Genomic DNA, 20,470 nt, shown 5'->3' on the forward strand with positions numbered 1-20,470 from the left:
TATTATATATGACAAAGACAGTTTTCAAAGAGAAGCTTTAAATTCTGACATCATCATAGCCCATTGGCTTGGTGATGACACTTAATTTGCATGTCTGAATTGCTAAACAATCAACATAGTTACAACTGCACTCTGAGGTCAGAAGTAAATCACTAGCACATTTTTTTTCTATATGTAAATGGGGAAAAACGAAATCCTTTTACACTGATTGATTTCTTGTTTTACCAAGGGAAATGACTTGTTTCTATGTGTGGACTTTTAATATTCAATATCCTTAGTATCTGGACCTCATATTAACATTATTTTTCTTTTCCCAAATAGACTGTCCTTCATCCACCTGGGTTCAGTTCCAAGGCAGCTGTTACACTTTTCTTCAAGTAACCATCAACGTGGAAACCATAGAGGATGTCAGAAATCAGTGTATTGACCATGGTAAGGAGCTTTAAAAACAGTTGTGGTATTAATATCTTTTAACTGAATTCCCAGAATTGAGGTGCAGACAGTGGAATTGGCTATACACTTTCTGCCTGCTTGGAAGACAGTTGTTGGACAACACTGCTCACATTGGAGTGACAGGACCATAACCGCATCAGTATCTATTCAATGTGTGTGCTGTGACAGTGCCACATGAAAGACACTGACTCTTAGAGTCAGGTAACCTAGAGCAGTGGTTCTCAACCTTCCTAATGCTCCAACCCTTTAATACAGATGTTATCATGTTACTGGTCTTTTCTTTCCCACCAGCCTGGTCCCGCAGCCGCTGTTCCAAGCCCCAAATAAATACACAGATGCTATATTAATTATAAACTGTTGGCCGATGACTAGGGCTCTGTCTTAATTATTAACCCATAATCATTAATCTATGTATTTCTACATAGTCTTATCTTACCAGAGAATGCCTGGTGCGTCCTATCTTCTCTGTCTCACAATTCTGGCAGGTTCTCCCTGCCTACCTTTCCAAGAATTCTCCTTGTCTCCTAGTCTGGTAACTCCACCTGTCCTTCCTGCCTGGCCACTAGACAAACAGTATGTTATTCATTAACCAATAAGAAAAACGTATATACAGAAGGCCATCCCCCATCGTTATCAACCTATACCCACGTGTCATTGGCAACATTTCTTGTGGGTGATGATTGCTTTCAACATACCTTTTTTCAACTATGATATTAGAGTTACTCATTCTCTCTCTCTCTCTCTCTCTCTCTCTCTCTCTCTCTCTCTCTCTTACACACACACACACACACACACACACACACACACACTCACACACACACACACACTTTTCTGGCCGGGGACATGGAAACTAGAGATAGGGGAAAATGTTTAAAATCAGAGGCACCGCTTCAACTTAACTTGTATAAGTTGATGACAGGGAGAGTCCAAGGTATAATAAGATTGATTACATTTTTCAAATTATGTATTTACTTTGTGTATTAATATTTTGCCTGCATGTATGCATGTGCACCACATGTGTGCCTGGTGCCCCAGGAGTGTCAGGAACTGGAGATGCATATGGTTTATAAGCTACTGTATGGGTGCTGGGAATTGAACCCCAGTCCTCTGCAAAAGCAACAAGTGCTCTAACCCGTGAACCTTCTTCCTAGCCCCTACAGTGTCTTCTTAAGTGAAAGTTAAAAAAAAAATCTGGGCAGTGGTGTCGAAAGCCTTTAATCCTAGAACTCTGGAGGCAGAGGCAGGTGGATCTCTGTGAGTTCCAGGCCAACGTGGTCTACAAGGGCTACACAGAGAAACCCTGTCTTGAAAAACCAAAAAAAAAAAAAAAAAAAGTTAAATTTAGACAAGCTGAGTACTCTATATGTAAACATATTGAGTACATAGTTTTAAATGACTTCAAAGCATATAATGAACTTGGTTACAAGGCTGGGTAAAAGTTCAGTTAGTGAAAGAAAACTACAAAATGTATTTTTTCTGGAAAATTCATCTCCACAGTATACCGTGCCTGGCATTGTGATTAAGCACTTTATATTTCCATGGCTTTACCTATCATAACAAACCTATTAATCCATATATTTATTATCCTTTATCAAAATTAAATTTAGTTTTCATTGAAAATCACACAGATTGGTAATAACAGAAGCCAAGATTCAGACCTAGGCCTGGTGCAAATGTTTGCACACAAGGGCTCATTTGTCCTTGCTGCCTCTGCCTCCATTCCTCTCTCTCAGGACTGTCCTCCCTCACCCAGGATCTGATGTGACATTCTTCAAAGACAACTGTCAACAAATATGTTCCTTCCTGATCACTCACTTACACCTTAAAGTCTCTTTGCCCTGCCCATAATTCTAGGTTGGTCTTTGTGACTTGCTTGCTAAATTAAATGCAACTCATGTGACTTTCTGGGACACCTGAGGTCTAGACCTTAAGAAGACTAGCAAAGTTTCTGGAAGCTAAGAGAAGAAATTGCTTCAAGGAAGAGGGAATAAATAATTAGCTGTGTCCATGCCACTACCAGCTCATCAAGGTGGGGGTCAAGAACTCATCTTTGGTGCATGAATGTGGATGTCATTTATGATTTACACAGAAATATCTGTGCACCTCAGAACAAATTCCTAACTAAAATAGATTCAAGGGGAAAAAAAAAGCAGGAAGAAAGATTGGGAAAACGAGAGAAGGTAATTCATCTCGGTGAAAAATCCAAGGACCAGGAGGGCAGCAGCTGCAGAAGAACAATGATATATGGCAAGAATGAGTTTTAAGGTGGCAGAAATAGCATCAGCTTGTCTAAACCCTATAGTACAGTTCTTAATGTTCACCTACAATTTACTGACAATATCAACTCAATATAAAAACAAAACAAAAACAACAACAACAAAAAACCAAACAAACATGGGATTCCTAAAAGCAAAGTTAATGCTTGTTATTAATCTTGTAATTATCTTGGCAAATTATCTTTTTTGTATTCCAATTTCATAATGTGCAACAAATTAGAATTATTTTATAGATACCAAAAAAAGCCCACAAATCTCATAGCCGGCTCAGTTGTTCATGTGTGTGAGTGTGGGCAAAGGCTGAAGTCAGTCTCCGTGTGGGTCCTCGCCTTCCATCTTGTTCCACAGGGTCTCTTGTTATCCGCTGCTTCATACGCCAGGCTGACTGGTCTGTGAGATTCTGGAGGACTCTGTCTCTAGCTCCTGGCTTATCCTAGGAGTGCTGTGGCATCAGTGTTAGGGAGTTCTGAGGATCTGAACTCAGGTCCTGATGTTTGTGGGGCAAGCACTAAATCATCTCCTCAGCTCTGTGGTTCAAGTTTAGTAAGTCAGTTGAGACAGGCTCTCACTATTCACACACCAGGTGTCACCCTGCCCTGTAGCAGGGACTATAGACACTCTCAGGAAAGTGTCTTTTTTTTTTTAAAGATGATTTTTGTTATGCACATTGCCCAGGATGGCCTTAAACTCCTTCCTCAGCTCCAGAGTAGATGGGATTACAGGCATTAACTATTGAAGCCCAATAACATTTCTGTTGTTTCTAGTCCCACATACCCCGGGTGTGGGTATTGAGCCCAAGTCCTCACACATGCAGAGTATGAGTGCTCCTGCTCCACCAGGAAACTGTTTCACCAGTCTTCTTTGGTTAAAGGTGTGCTTGGTGTAGTGACAGCCTACGTGTTTGACTCTTTGTCCCCAAAGACATGCTTCTGTTAAGCTCCTCATTGTTTTGACATTCTTTAGTGAAATCTAAAACCACACAACCTTAGGGTGAAATATTAGCTAGTGGCCTTGGTCTTTAGTTCTTTAATGGTGTATTTACTTCTGTGGTAAACTAAAAATGCACTTGATCATCTCATCACACTTTTTTCTTGGTCAAACTCCCAACTCTGTTACTTGCTGTTTCAAAAAATAAGGGCTGGGGTATATACTTCAGTGGTTCAAGCACTTGCCTAGCATGTACAATCCCCAGGTCCACTGGGGTCAGGTGGTGAAAACAGAAACAAAAGCACACTGTGATGGCTAATTTGGGTTATCAACTTGACTGGATTCAGGGATGCTTAGTGTAACACGGTAAATGAAAGACTCAGACGCAGATCCTGGGTTCAAGCTAAGGATCAGGGAAGCAAAACAGCCAACCACTAGCTCTCACCTCTAGCTTAGGCTGAAACAACTAATCCACAAGCTCTTCACCAAGCCTCAGACTGCTACCTGTCCTCAGTGTGGCCAGAGAATGACTGCCTCATACTGAGACCTTGCTCCTGTTTTATATTCCTCCCTTGTGCTGGGATTAAAGGCCCTTGATCCCGGTGCTGAGATCATCTTTGTGTGAGCTGTTCCTCTTTAGGGCTAGATTAATCTGTGTAGATCAGGGTGGCCTTAGACTCACAGACATCCATCTAAGTCTTAATCCTGAGTCCTAAGATTAAAGGTATGTACAACCACCTCCTAGCTTCTGGCTGTTGGAATTAAAGGTGTGTGCCTGGCTTGTATGGCTTGTGGCTGAATCCACAGGCACGCTTTAATAAATCATAAATAATATAGCACCACATTTTAGAGATTTGATAAATGACTTTGGAGGATGTTTGTGAGTGATGGGGATCCACAAACTCACTATGGGTGACCCTGCCCTGGGAGTGAGTAGGTGCCACCTAGTCAGCTGCAGCAATGAAGCTGAAAAGACAAACACCCTCCCTCTCATTTTTCCTTCAACAGCAGACACGTGTTTCATTGTTGCAACCCTTTTTAGCATTTAACCCTGAAACTTACACTGTTCTTGGGTGTGTATTGGACCTTTGGCCCAGATATAGGACCTGTGCTGAAGCAATTTTCTTGTTCTAAGGTATCTTGGACTTAGCAACCATTAGCTTCTCTTGGCTCTTTAGTGTGCTACTGGCCATTATGGAATTTCAACCTCTTTGATCATGTAAGCCAATATAACAAATCCTCTCATATAAATAAATAACAAATAAATGCAATTTCTGAAAACTTACTAGTACAACATTTTGGAAGACTATAAAATTAAATACTAAGTATATTTAATTAAAATCATATTCATTGCAGAAGGAATAAATGAAAATATGCTTTTACTGATTCTGTTGAAGTACCACAGAGTTCCAAGTTTTTGACAGGCTCTCATTGTGTGCAGAGTCTGATCCTCCTGGTTCTGCCTCTTGAGACCTGGGATTACAGGTGCATGCCAAGACTGCCTGGCCACATTGTTCATAAACACATTTATTTCCCCTTGAAAAGTTCATAGCTGTTAAATTGTGTTGACATGTTGGCCTTTGCTTGGGGGGGAGCAGGGGGGGGACAATTTCTAGTATGCCTAAATGGGTTTATTTCAAGGTAGAATAGCAATTTTCTGAGTCTTAAGAGATTTTTAAAATGAGTTTTCCTTGAAAACCATTCTCAGTCTCTACATCTGTTTTCAAACAAGGTCATACCACATAGCCTATCTGGAAAGTCCAGGCTGGCCACCCGGTCCCCTCTAACTAATGACTCTCCTGTCTGTGCCTCCCAAGTGCTGAGGTTACAGATGTGCACAACTGTGTTTGATGGCTTCATCTTTCTCGGGAATTTATAGTAGTTATATTTAGACATAAACATAGATTTCAGTTGCATTAAATATATTGGAGGCTGCAAGCTGTGAAAAAAGACATGATCCTGTATTATCAGCTCATTGTCAAGCCTTTTCCCCCTATTGAAAATACATTTATATTAACCAGATTAGCAACTGTTTATTGTACACAAGCAAAATTGGCCCCTGACTGGCTTCCTCTATGACTCAAATCCATTTTTTGAACAAATTAGGTAAAATTGAATTTAAAACACTGAACAGCTTTGTAGCCTGATTCCTGTTACTTGTTTTGAACTCTTTGTTGGGCTTCTTGTTGGAGCAAGAAACATATTTGGGAATTTATAAATTTGTCCTGTATATATATGATGTGTTTTTCTGCACTAAAAGTGTATTTATTTCAGGGCTAGAGATGTAGTGCAAGGTTTTAGGTTAAAACATAAAGTCTTACTAATTTGATTTTTTTAAAGCTCCTTATACATTTCTAATAACCCTATATATTTTCTTTAATAATATCATTTATTTTCACTCTACAGATTCCCATTTAATAGGTGAATCAGAAAGGTAAAAGTATTAGTATTTTTACTTTGGGCCACAGTGATGTTTCATTGAGAATCATGGTTCACCATGCTAATTTGGGGAAAAAATGCTGTCACACAAAAGTCATATCTTAAACCTGTTATTGGGGCTTATAGGAAGTAAGTAACACTTATTTGGGGGGGGCATAGAAAGCTGTATTTATAGTACTCCCAGGCCTTTGTGCTAATTTACTTTATTTTTACTAGTATTATTCATCCAGTGAAATAAGTGAATAATAAAGATGGGTCAACAGGAAAAAAAAAAAAACGCTTGCTATGCAGACCTGACAACCTGAACTCAGTCCCCAAACTCACGGTTCTCACGGTAGAAGGAGACAATTCCAGAGTTGCCTACCTCCACATGTGTGCTCTAGCACATGTGCATACGCTCTCTCAAAGCTCTCTCTCTCACTCACACAAAGATATCTTTCTCTGTGTGTCTGTCTGTCTGTCTGTCTCTCTCTCACACACAGACACTAAATTAGTTAAATAAAAAATGGTAGTCTGGGTGATTGATGGTGGCACACGCCTTTAGTCACAGCACTTGGGAGGCAGAGGCAGGTGGAGCTCTAAGTTTGAGGCCAGCTTGGTCTACAAAAGTGAGTTCCAGGACAGCCAGGGCTATTAAACAGAGAAGCCCTGTATTGAATAAGCAAAAATAAATAAATAAATAAATAAATAAATAAATAATGGTCAACACCTCAAACTAAGCCAAAAGTCTGTAATATACACTATCTATGGTAACAGATACTTTCAACTTACTTTTTGTGAGAAAAGAGCTATGTCATTAGTCAAAAAAAAAAAAAAAAGAACCAAACTATCAGATTAAATCTCATTAGGTATTATTACTAGTAATGTATTGTTTAAAAAAAAGTATTTTTCCTGAGAACATATATTCCTTGGGGATTCAAGCTGTCATTTAAGCAAAGGAAAGTGTGTCCTAATTGCCACATACAATAATTTAAGTCTCTATAGTACTTAATTAAATTACAGTGCTTAAAATATTAAAGTTCCAGTGGCTGCAGAAAGATCAAAGAAAAGGAGGGGGAAAAACTCATTTCTGGATACTGAAGAATCAGCCTGCCTCCATTTTAGGCTTAGAAGACATATTTTATTAAAGACAAACTAAGTTCATTCCTGTTCATTATTAAACCTCTGTTTTTCAATGATTGGGCTAGTCCCACCTGTAACCATAACTACAAATGGTTCTGTACTGCCTGTTCCAGAAAATGGCAACCATGTCTTTGTTCCATCTTGTAACCCTTTGTTTCAAAAGGTTGTTGTGACTACTTGTTTTCACACCCACCTTGCAATCGTGTCTTTGTTTCAAGAGGGACTAACTTGTTATGCTTATCTTCTGCTCATGTAACCCCACCCATTTTTCCTCACTCAATCCCCCATTTGGAAATGCCTTACTCCTGAGCTTTAAAAGCCTTGTCTTCCTCACATCCAATGCTGACCTCTTGAACCCTCCCTTAGGGGAGGCAGCGGTGCACACGAGTTAAAAAGCTTGCTTTAATTAATTTGGCCATGATGATTTGGGTTGGTAGTCTTTTGCCTCCCATTTTTGGGATTAACAGTACCTCTTGTACTGGCCAGTTTTGTGTCAATTTGACACAAACTAGAGTCATCAGAGAGGAGGCAGCCTCACTTAAGAAAATGCCTCCATAAGATCTGATTGTAAGGCATTTTCTTAATTAGTGGTCAGGTTGGGAGGGCCCCACCAATTGTGGGCAGTGCCATCCCTGAGCTAGTGGTACTGGGTTCTATAAAAAATAAATAAATAAAACAAATATAGGCCTCAGCATCATCTCTGCCTCCAGGTTCCTGCCCAGCTTGCATTCCTGTCCTGACTTCCTTCAATGATGAACAGTGATATGGAAGTGTAAGCCAATAAAACCTTCCCTCCCCAACTTGCTCTTTGGTCATAGTGTTTCACTGTTGTAATAGAAACTCTAACTAAGACACCTCTATATGTTAAATATTTCTCCTGAGGATTTTTCTAGAGTAGCAGCAGTTTGGTTGCACTTCACCACTAAGTACTTGTGTAAATCATTGTAAGTACATATGACATCTAATATTATCAGCTAGCACTGATTAAAAAACCTAATGTTTTGTAGGTTGTTTTTGTAACATTTTTTAAAACATTGCTGTGAGTTAATAGAAATAGCAAAGAACCAAAGAATTATAGTGCAAGCTATGTAAAACCCCAACTAAAATCCAGAAGTGTCTGATGTGTTCATTCACTACTTTAACTAAAAGCCAAAGAAAGACACCGTGTTCAGCATAATAAAGTACTGCAAAAACAGTTGTCAATTTTCAGTTATGAAAACTGTTGATTTCTTATTTTCTATCCTTTTGTTAATCAATATAGAACGGTCTGAATGTTATATAACACACATATAAAACAAGATATAAAATACATTATAAACTTGTAACAATAGCTGAAAATATACTACATGTTTCTCATAGACAACAGGTAGGATGTTGTGGTGGTTTGAATGAGAATGGCTCTCATAGGCTCATATATTTAATATCTGGTTCCCAGTTAGAAAGTATTAGGAGACATGGCTTTGTTGGAAAAGATGTGTTTCTAGGGGGGGTTGGCTTTGAGGTTTCAAAATAAACACTTATTTTCAAAAAAAAACACTTTCTTTTATAAATTGTCTTGATCATGGTGTTTTGTCACAGAGATTGAAAAGTAACTGAAAAGTTTCCATTCCCTGGCTGCTGCAGCTTGTAGTCATATCATATTGCAAAAATACACTTAGTCCAACTGTAAAAGTCCCCAAAGTCTTTTACAGTCGCAACATGGTTTCAAAGTCCAAAGTCTATCTGAAACTCAGGAAAAAAAAATCTTAATCTTAAAGTCCCAGTAGACAGAAATTTCTGTCCTGCCTGGTCCTGTAGCCGTTCAGTCCCAAATCAACACTCAGAGGCCTATATTAATTATAAAACTATTTGCCCTATTGCTCAGACTTATTACTAACAAACTGTTACAACTTAAATTAACCCGTAATTTTTGTCTATGTTTAACCACGTGGCTTGGTACCTTTTCTTAGTGACACATTCTCATCTCGATCCCTCTGCATCTGGCTGCCTTTCCTCTTCCCAGCCTTCTCCTACTCTGGTAACCTTACCTATACTTCCTGCCTGGCTACTGGCCAATCAGCATTTTATTGAACCCATATGAGTGACAAATCTTTACAGTAAACAGGAGCATTATCCCACATCAAGCCCCTGTAAAATCAAAAGGCAGATTACATCCTTCCAATATACATGCATAGAATATGCATTGTCATTCCAGAAGGGAGGCATGGGGCATACTGAGGAAATAACAGACCAAAACCAAGCAGGGCAAACTCCAAATTCTGTAGTTCTCTGATTTCAAAGGGCTGAGAGGCTCTGTCCTTCCAGCTTTTGCTGACTGCAACATACTTCTCTCCCTTGGGCTGTCTCTACTCCCTGTATGCAGCGTTCCTTGGCAGACTTCCCACAGCTATGGCACCTCCAATATACTGGTGTCTCCAATGCAAACTAGGCTTCATTTTTACAACTTAAAGCAAAGACTTCTCAGGGCCTCCAAGCAGGGACTCTTCTGCCACACACTTGCCTCACCAGCTTTCCTTAACCATGGAGGAACTACAAACCCCTTTTCTTGTGCATCTCTCATGACTTAAGACCAAACCAAGTTGATTTGTCTGATTGGGATAGGACCTGGCCCTCTCCTTGAATTACATTTGCATAAGCTTTGATTTGTTGTTGTTCTTCAAGATAAGAAAATCCCTCAGGCCTTTGCTTTCCAAGTTGAGGGTTAGCTGGATAGCATCTCATTCTGAGGGAACCACTAACTTTACTCCATTTTATATCAGGCCTCTTATCTTTTTCGGGACAATCCTTGCCTCCAACTTTACCTTTCCTGGTGGTGTTTTTCTCCTCAAACTGTACATTTTGTATTTTTTATGCCCTGCTTTATTTCTAATAACAGCATGACAGAGTCAGGATTTGACTGCCTTGAAATCATTTCTGCTAATGAAATTGGTCCAAAACTTTTCTATTTAACCTCTGGCATATCCTTAGAACAAGGACATAAAGAAGCCACATTCTTACCAAACTATCACAAGAATGATTTTCAGCCCAGTTGCTAATACTATTCACCTCTAAAATCTTTTGAGCTAGAGCTCCATAATCCGAATTGCATTAATGTTACTGTCTTCCAAGGTTGTACCAGGATGGCTGCCTCAGTCCCTCTTATAGTGTTCAACTGCTTTCTTAGAACAAAGTTTCAAAGTCTTCCATATTCTTCCAAAAATCCCCACGTGGCCAGGCCTGTCACAATTGCCCATTCTCTGGTACCAACTTCTGTCTTTGTCACTTTTCAATTCTATGACAACACACCATGACTAAGGCAACTTATAAAAGAAAGTGTTTAATTTGGGGCTAATGGTTCCAGAGGGTTAGAGTCTATCACAAACATGGGGGAGAACGTGGCAACAGGCAAGCAGGCATAGCAATGGAGTAGTACCTGAATGCTGACATCTTAATCCATAAACAAGAGGCAAAGAGATAACAGGGAATGACTTGGGCTTTTGAAATCTCAAAGCCCACCCCCAGTTACACGACTCTTCCAACAAGGCCACAGCTCTTAATCCTTCTCAAACAGTCCCACCAACTTTGGACCAAGAATTCAAATACATGAGCCTAAGGGGGGTGGGGAGCGGCATTCTCAATATAACCCTACATTTATTTTACATACATAGCGGAAATGCCTAAGAGATTAAAAATGGTGGACTTAGAAAGCTTTGCTTCAGTTTGACTTTAAAGTTAGTATACTAAAAGTCAGACTTCAGTTGTTGTATAAAAGCCCTTTCATAACTACACAATTATCATCAAATACTACTTAGAAAAATATGTAAATAGTTAAAAAAAAAACAAAGCCTAAATTGGACCATCCTGAGATAATCATTGTTAATGTTTTGGTATCTGGACCCATCTTTCACTGTCATGAATAAGCTGTAGTGGTTATGCCTGGGAAAAGCAGTATGTATACAGTTCAATGTGTGATTGATTAATCATTTTGCAGCCAGCGATTAACACAGAATATGCTATTAAGGATTGCTCAAGGAGTATATACTTTAGGTCTTCTGATATGTCTCACCAAATTTTCCCAAAAAAAGTTGTTCTATTTTTTACTGATTGTCCATGTATCAGTTCCTGGTTTCCTACTACATATGCTACACTTGCTATTTTGCAAATCCGGAATTTTAATTTTCATCTTTTATAAACATGTCACTTTTGTGTGGATGTATGTTTGTGGGAGCACATGTGGACTCCTGTGTTTGGAGGACAACATCCGGGTGTTAGTTCTTGCTTCCCGCCTTGCTGAAACAGGGTCTCTCTTATTTCTGCTGCTGTACTTCATACTACAGGTGCTGTCCACAGACTGCCAGCCATCTCTCCTGTGTGCACCCCCCCATTTCTATGTAGGCATGCAGGGATTACAGATGTGTATAACCACATCTGACCTTTTATGTGGGGTGCAGGGATTGAACTCAGGGTATCAGACTTGTAGGGCTAGCTAGCACTTTACCTGCTGAGCTCCCAGATCCCAAGTTTTCATTACCAGTGACAACTTTTCACACATTTCTTGTGTCATATTTCTTCTTGTGGTAAATTGACTTTTTTTTTTTTTTAACACTTTCTTCTTTTTTTCTTCTAGTCAGGGTTTCTCTGTGCAGCCCTGGCTCCTGGAACTTGCACTATAATCCAGGCTAGTCTTGAACTCGGAGATCCACATGCCTCTGTCTCCTGAATACTCGGACTAAAGGTGTGCGCCACCACTGTCTGGCTTAACTCTATTTCTATTAAAGTGTTTGTTTCTATATTACAATAGTCTGCTTAATTTCAGCTTTTCCTCTTTGATAATTGTTTTAGTCAGTGGTTTTCTGCTGTAAAGAGACATCAGGACTATGGCAAGTCTGATAAAGGAAAGTGTGTAATTAGGGCAGGCTTTAAGTTCAGTGGTTTAGTCTGTTATCAAGTGGGAAGCATGGCATGCAGGCAGACATGGTGCTGGAGCGGTAGCTTAGAGCTCTAGTCCAGATCTGTAGTCAGCAGAAAAAGATGAGGCACTGGGCCTAGATTAGTGTGGTAGTTTGAAAGTAAATGGCCTCCAAAGGGAATGGCACTATTAGGAAGTATGTCCTTGTTGGAGGAAGGTGTCATTGTGGGGGCAGGCTTTGAGGTCTCTTTTGCTCAAGCTTCTCTCAGTGTGATTGTCAGTGAACTTCCTGTGACCTGCAAGATGTAGCACTCCCAGCTCCAGCACCATGTCTGCCTTCATGCTGCCATGCTCCATGTCATGATGACAATGGACTGAACCTCTGAAACTGTGAGCACCCTCAATTAAATGTTTTCCTTTTATAAGAGTTGCCATGGTTATGGTATCTCTTCACAGCAATAAAAACCCTAAGACACTTGAGCTTTTGAAACTTCAAAGCCTAGGCCCAGTGACAGACTTCCTTCAACAAGGCCACACCTTTAGTCCTTCTCAAGTTGTGCCTCTCATTGATAAGTAAGCATTCAAATATATGAGCCTTTGGGGGCCATTCTTATTGAAACCATCAGAAGTATGTTTTAAGAAATTTATTATTTTTATATGTATCATGTGTATGAGTGTGTGCTTTTCTATTAAAATTGTTTCAGGAGCAGACATGATAAGTATACACAATGAGGAAGAAAATGCTTTTATCCTGGACACTTTACAAAAGCAATGGAAAGGCCCAGATGATCTCCTGCTAGGCATGTTTTACGACACTGATGGTAAGTTGTATGCGCCCTGTGAGACATGAGTTTCTTAAGTGTTAGACAGGCTTAAGATGTTTGGTTCCTTAATTCTCTACATCAGTGGTTCTCAACCTCCTTAATGCTGTGACCCTTTAGTACAGTTCCTCATGCTATGGTGACCCCAACCATACAATTACTTTTGTTACTTCATAGATATAATTTTGCTGCTGGTATGAATCATAATGCAAATAAATGTTTTCTCGTGGTCTTAGGCAACCCCTATGAAAGGGGTCGTGACCCACAGGTTGAGAACCACTGTGTCTCTAGGTATCACATTTTTCAGTGTGCACCAATGACTAGTATCCACAGTGTTTCCCGAGTCACTCCAAGTGCTTCACAAATGAGAAACACACTTGACCCTCTTACTTGAACTACAGTGTGGATATAGGATTAGTATTTTCTTAAGATGCCATGACTTATAAGAAGTATTAGTGTTTGCTATTGAAAGGGTAAAGATAAATTATCTTTTCCAGGTTACATAATAGGAATGTACATTTTATTAGTATACAAAACTATAAAGCATATGTATTTTATAGTATCTATAGAAGTATATAAGTATATAATTTATATATTATACTATAATATACAAATGTATAGAGTGTGTATATATGTAGAGATATCAGTCACATTTTGAAATGTCATGAAGTGACTAAGGTTATTAATGTTTAAATATTTTTAAATTTTTCACCAAAATGTTTTTCTTCACAAAAATGACACCTTTTCCAGGATCCTCTTTAATTCAATACCTTTTGATAGGATATAGTATTCCTTCTGCAATGTTTACTCCTACAACCAAAAATTAGCTCATAAATATGTAAGTTTCTACCTGTAATCAAAATCTTTTCCTTTGTTTCTTAACACCTTTGAAAACTGTCATAATGTTGAAACTATTCCTTAATTGACAGATGCAAGTTTCAAGTGGTTTGATAATTCAAATATGACATTTGACAAGTGGGCAGATCAAGATGGTGAGGACCTAGTTGACACCTGTGGTTTTCTGTACACCAAGACAGGTGAATGGAAGAAAGGGAATTGTGAAATTTCTTCTGTGGAGGGAACACTTTGCAAAGCCTCGAGTAAGTAAGACTGTCTTTTTCCATCCTGGGGCTGGGGACACGGCACAGGGTTAGTTATGGAATACTTCTCTTAGATGTACCATGTTTCACAAATCGAGGGAGATGGTGTGCTGCAGTCTCTGGGAAGTCGAATTATCCTTTTACATTTCAGATGTGGAGCCAGGTCATGTGAACCAGACATAATTTAATTCTGTGGGCTTATTCTTTGCGATTCCTAAGCGCCCACACCTTTCTTCTGTTTTTCAAACAAATTTCTATATCCTCTTTGCCTGTGATCTGACTGAGTAGTAAAAATTAATGATGAATAATCTTAAAATGCTAAAAATTACCTGATTTTAAGGAATTAGATTCCCTACCAAACTTATATTCTTTGTTTAGGCAAACAAAATGACAAATTAAAATTGCATTGTACTTAATGATTTATTCTGTATCAAAATATATTTTTCTGATCTATCAAAGTTTATTTTAACAAGCAAAATTAACATGTTCTACAACATTTTCATGTGACTTGTTAGACATTGAATATACTGTTCTAAAATGCTGAGTAACTATTTTCTTAGTAAGCAGATAAATGTTTAAAGGGTATGCTTAAAACATGACTCATTTGTTCTCCAACTCAGATTCTTTTTTTGTTTTCATTCTCAAGACATGGTTTCTCTGTATAACAGTCCTTGCTATCCCGGAACTGGCTCTGTAGACCAGGCTGGCCTCAAACTCACAGATATCCGCCTGACCCTGCCTCCTGTGTGCTGAGATTAAAGGTGTGAGCCACCACTGCTTGACTCCAAATCCGATCCTTAACAATCTCTCCCTAACTATAAAGCAAACTGTACATGCGGTTCTGAGTATTTCCCATTTCTTAAATCTACTCTTACTTTTACTTGTAATAGCACAGTCCTTGGCTATAGTAGTGATACTATTATTTGTTGTAGCTTTATAGTAGCATCCCAACTTCAAATACTTTCACTTTATTTTACTCTATATGTATGGGTGTTGTGAGCTGAGTCGAGAGAGATGGCTGCATTTCCAGAGGGCCCTGGTTTAATTGCCAGCACCAACATAGCAGTTCACAATTGTCTGGAATGCCAATCTTAGGGGATGCTCTCTTCTGCTTTTCAAGTTGACCAGACACACATGGTGCAGAAACATGCATACCATCAAAACATTTATTTACATAAAATATAAAAAAACTTAAAAATTACATAAAAATAAAAAACACTGTCTTCTGGCCTCAGATAGTGGTAGGCAAATACCCACCCTGATACACACTCATGAAGGTTGGCTCCTTTCGTCTACTGTGTTTGAGGGCACCATTACATAAAACAAACACTAACTTAAAAATACCAGCAATGGCCTGGAAAAATGGCTCAGTGATGAAGAGCACTTATTGCTGTTGCAGAGGACCTGGATTTGGTTCCCAGCACATATTCAGCCAATTCCAGGGGTTCTGATGCCTCTTCTGACCTCCCTGGTCACTAGGCATGGGACATATTACACATGCACACATACAAAACACTCAAATGCACGAATTCTAAAACTATTAACCAAAACAACAATGAGCAAATCCACAGCTATTAATTTTACGCTTTCTACACTCTAAAACCAGAATCATTTTGTTTCTCTCATCTATTATTTTTTATGAAGCTCCTTTATTCTTTGCCCAGCAACCAAGCCAGTGTATTTTATCAGGCCTAAATATCTGATTTGAAAAAAACTAAATTTGATGCCAGGCAGCAGTGGCACATACCTTTGATCCCAGCATTCAGGAGGCAGAGGCAGGCATATCTCGCAGTTTGAGACCAGAAGGTCTACACAGTGAGTTCTAGGACAGCCAGGGCTGCACTGAGAAACCATGTCTCAAAACAATGAAAACAAAAAACTAAATTCAAAACAGTTAAGATAGAGACCTTGATGAATAGGTATCATCAAGATATCTTATAGAGTATCCATTTTAAACAACTGTATATAAAGTAAATCTTATAAGGCATCCTTAAATTGTTAATTTTAATTTTCTTTTGCGTTTTAGTCCCATATGACAAGAAATATTTATCAGGTAAGTAACATTCTGATCTTAACATTTTCCATACATTAGAATATATATTTAAATTCTGGCATGTTAAGATACTATCGTAGACCCATTTAGAAATATGCTACTGCAAGCCTTTAAGCCCAGCACTTGAGAGGCAAAGGCAGGCAGATCTCTGTGAGTTCAAGGCCAGCCTGGTCTACAGAGTGAGTTCCAGGAGAGCCTGTCTTGAAAAACAGAAAAATTTTATAACCTAAAGAACTTTTATCCCAGAATATGGGAAAGTCTAATAAGGCATTGCATTAGGGGCTGGAGAGATGGTTCCGTGGCTGAGTGCACTGGCTCCTCTTCCAGGGATCCTGGTTTGATTATTTAGCACCACATGATTCCCAACCATCTGTAACTCCAGTTCCAGGGGATTTGATGCTGTCTTCTGGTCTCCATGGACATGAGGCATGTACACAGAACACAGATACACACCAGTCAAAACACCCCAAATACAGAAAATAAAAAACTGACGTTTAAAGTAGCACAGTATGCATGAAAGGGCCCCTTTTAAACAATGACTTTTTCTGTGGAACACATGTCTTTGTGGGAAAAGACTACATACTATTTGCTTAAAGGTTAGACCCCACAGTCATAAATACAGTTCATAAAGCCTGTTTTATGTTGGAATTTAACTGCATTTTAACGAGGGGCAAGTAGTATATAATTTGAATTCAAAACCACATAAGGCAAACATGGAACCCATCTACCTTACTGTATCTTTACCCTTACTGGGCACCATTCTACTCAGTTTAACTTCTTTTTGTAATTTGGAGAAGCAGGTGTGGGGATGGGGGTGAGAGTAATGCAACCAAGTTGAAATGTGCTTTATTTTGCCCTTCTTATTCATTAAAGCTTAGTGATTTTTGTGTTTTTTTCATTTCACTACCTATACATAAACTGATCTGCATTCCCTGCGAGTATGTAGATAGATACTAACCAGTGTGAAACTTCCATTTGGTTGTTTCCATCTATTCACTCTTATAAACAATGCTTCAATAAACGAATCATCTAGGACAAACTATTGCCACTGAAGGAACAAACTTGCCAGCAAGAATGAGGGCAAGCAAAGAGCAAAAGCTTCCTTCTTCCACATCCTTTATAGAGGCTGATATCAGGTGTGGCCCAGATTAAAGGTGGATCTTCCCACTTCAAATGATTTAATTAAAAAAAATTTCTTCAATCATGTACCCAACCACTTTTTTTCTCCATAGATTTCTTAAAACAAAAACTTTTTAGCTGTACAGACATAAAAAAAACAAAACAAAACAGAGAGGGAAGATTTAGATTAGTACGCATTTGGTTTAGATTCCAGGGAAAGTGTAAGCTAGGCCTCAATCATAAGGCTGTAGCAAAGCCTGGTGCATTGATAGGCTTTGTCAGAATTCAATGAGTAATAGGAACAGAGTTGAAGCAAGGAAAACAGAACTGTAGCAGCAATTTTAGTTAACGAGGTGTTCTCTATGCAAAGTAAGAAGGAAGGTACCAAGAACTGAAAGGCTGCACACATTTATAAACCAGGGAACCCACAAATACAGTGCTACTTGAAGAGAAACAGAAATGCAAGGTACTATAGCTTAGTGCTATTTCTGTGAAGCAAATTATAAAGCCAGATGGACCATCAGGCCCCACTAGACCCTCAAGAGAACAACAGTAGGTGTGAAGCCAAAATCTTGCTTCAGGAATGGAAAAGACTTAAGACCATAGGCAACGATACCCAGTAGAGCTGGTTTTTCCCACAAATGCAAATTAAAAATTACTTCATTAATTTTTATTGTGTATACACACAAGTGTGCGCCATGACATGCATACCATGAGGTTGGAGGGCAGCCTAAAGAGGTCAGTTCTCTCCCCTCCTTGTGGGTCTGGGGATCAAAACTCAGGATCAGTCTTGGCAGCAGGAACCTTTACCCACTGAACCATTCTACCTACCCAGAAGGACCAATGTCTAGTAAAAAATGTAAAACTTTTTCTCATCGGTTGGGAAATCCTACATATAAACAAGTACATGAATGATGAAATGACTGTTCCAAATGCAGTGTTTTCCAACTCATATACTGATTGCCTGTATTTTGTCTTTCTTTTTTTCAGATAACCACATTTTAATATCAACTCTGGTCATTGCTAGCACAGTAATTCTGACAGTTTTGGGAACAATCATTTGGTTCCTCTATAAAAGAAATGCGTGCTCTAGCTTCACCGTTTTTTCAACTGCATCACAATCACCTTACAATGACGGCTGTGCTTTAGTAGTTGCAGATGAAGATGCTGATCAGCTGGACTGAGACTTTGATATTATCAGCATATCAAATACCTTGACAATCATTTCCAGTGCAAGGTTTTCATATATAAGCTCTCACAGAACTGAAGCTTTTATGGTATTCCTTATTCTCATATTTTCATGTACTCACTGTGAGAAAATACTAACCTTTTGGTTCTTTTTTTTTTTTAAAAGCAGGTTTTAGACAAGGAAGAACTGTAGATCTAGCACAAGTTTTCTTAAGTAATTTTCATCTAAGTAAATGAAACCTCTATGTACAATAAAGCTGATAAAAATGCTGCTTACTGCCGGGTCTTATTGCTTCTTCCATTTAGTTACATTTTATCCTGTAACACCTCTACTCAAAAGCTAACACCAGGAACAAGCTGGACTGAGCCTGTCCCTTCAACAGCTGTCTCATTGGCTAGGGAGACAGTCAATTCCTTTGTTGTTTCCCTTAAAGAGGAAGATGTTTTACAGATATTGATACTCATACTCCATGCTTGTACATTGTTTCACAGAACATTTGGGACAAGGGGTATTTAATTATAATCAAAAAGAAAAGACTCCAGCTCTAGCTAAGAAGTCATGGAGATGGTGGCCAGCCAGGTTAACCAGTGTGCCTTGACCAAAGGTTGCAAAGGTTCCCTAAATCATCTTATCTTTTCCTACACAAGGTAGAACCCTCCTCTCCAACACTATGAGGAAATTACATCTTTGATGGCACAAAAACCATGCATGCAGAACTGAGGAAAAACTAGCACAAGTCTAGCACAAGTTCAGTTTTTGGTATCCTTACCATACTTTTAAACAGTCATCAACAGTATAAAAATGGAAGCTCAAATAATTCTGATTTCCTTTAGGTTGTTTTTATATTTTTATTTAAATTAAAAACAATCTTGTTTTACATACCAATCCCAGTTCCCTCTCCCCCCTGTCCTCCCATGCACCCCACCAACACCTCATCCACTCCTCAGGTAGAGTGAGGCCTTCCAGGGGGGGACCAGAAAAGTCTGTCAGCACTTGGGACAGGACCTAGGCCCTTTCCCGTGTATCTAAACTGACTGAGTATCCCTCCATAGGAAATGGGCTCCCAAAGCTCATTTGTGCACTAGGAATAAATACTGGTTCCACTGCCAGGGGCTCCATAGAATGCCCAGGCCCCCCAACTGACACCCACATTCAGGGGGCCTGGTTTGGTCTTATGCTGGTTCCCCAGGTGTCAGAGTGGGGTCCCTGAGCTCCCACTTGCTCAGGTCAGCTGTTTCCGTTGGTTTCCCCAACATGGAGAGCTCATCACTCCTCCCTCTCTACAACTGGATTCCAGGAGTTCAGCTCAGTGCTTAGCTGACAATCTCTGCTTCTGCATTCATCAGCCACTGGATGAAGGCTCTATGATGACATTTAAGGTAGCCTCTCCACTATTGCTTAGATTCTTAGTTGGGGTCATCTTGGTGGATCCCTGGACATTTCCCTAGTGCCAGATTCCTTAATGGCTCCCTCTATTAAGGCATCTCTTTCCTTGCTCTCCTCTGTTCTCCCCCCAACTCGACCTTCCTGATTTCTCATGTGCACCCCCCCTTCCCCTATTTGTTCAGATCTTGTCCCTTTCTCCTGGGGGAGCAGGGGGTTTGTGTCTAGCTTCTCTGGGGTTGCACTGGAAAAATCTTATGCTACATGTTTTCACTGTCTGCTTTGAATCAGAAATAACCATCATGATTAGTGACAATTTATTTCAATAAATCTGTGTTTTTTGAGACAGTCTATGTAGCACAAGGTCACTTAAATTTACATTCCACTTGCTGAGACTATAGGCATGATGGAATATGGCATCTAATGGCACTCCTAACCACAAACTGGCGATAACCTACTAGAACAGCAAGTGTTACACTAGTTTACACTAGCTAAAAGCATTCTATAAGGTGTCCACCTTACTGACAGCTATTCAGAGTACTAATGGAGTATCAGCTGGTTCTTCCCTCCTCTTAATTACCATGCTTTTAAGAAATGGAATAAATCCTGTTACCCCCTGAAAACTAAGCTTGAGAACATCCAGCTAGCTACTACCTGCATGAGGATACTGTAGTTAAAATTAAATGCAGTTTTAATTGAG

The 20,470-nt window shown here is 39.3% G+C and overlaps 1 protein-coding gene across 1 annotated transcript in view; it reads left to right on the forward strand.

Annotated features, from left to right (window-relative positions):
* The window catches only part of LOC100769089 (lymphocyte antigen 75), a 137,975-nt gene extending 119,593 nt beyond the window's left edge, over positions 1 to 18,382 (forward strand). The window contains exons 36-40 of the mRNA XM_035447072.1: positions 322 to 432; positions 12,810 to 12,926; positions 13,856 to 14,026; positions 16,053 to 16,079; positions 18,189 to 18,382. Of these exons, the coding sequence (XP_035302963.1) occupies positions 322 to 432; positions 12,810 to 12,926; positions 13,856 to 14,026; positions 16,053 to 16,079; positions 18,189 to 18,382 (620 nt within the window). The remainder of the gene's footprint in view (positions 1 to 321; positions 433 to 12,809; positions 12,927 to 13,855; positions 14,027 to 16,052; positions 16,080 to 18,188) is intronic.
* The last annotated feature ends 2,088 nt before the right edge of the window (positions 18,383 to 20,470 follow it).

This window comes from Cricetulus griseus, chromosome 6, assembly GCF_003668045.3.
Source record: "Cricetulus griseus strain 17A/GY chromosome 6, alternate assembly CriGri-PICRH-1.0, whole genome shotgun sequence".
Taxonomy (NCBI): Eukaryota; Metazoa; Chordata; class Mammalia; order Rodentia; family Cricetidae; genus Cricetulus; species Cricetulus griseus.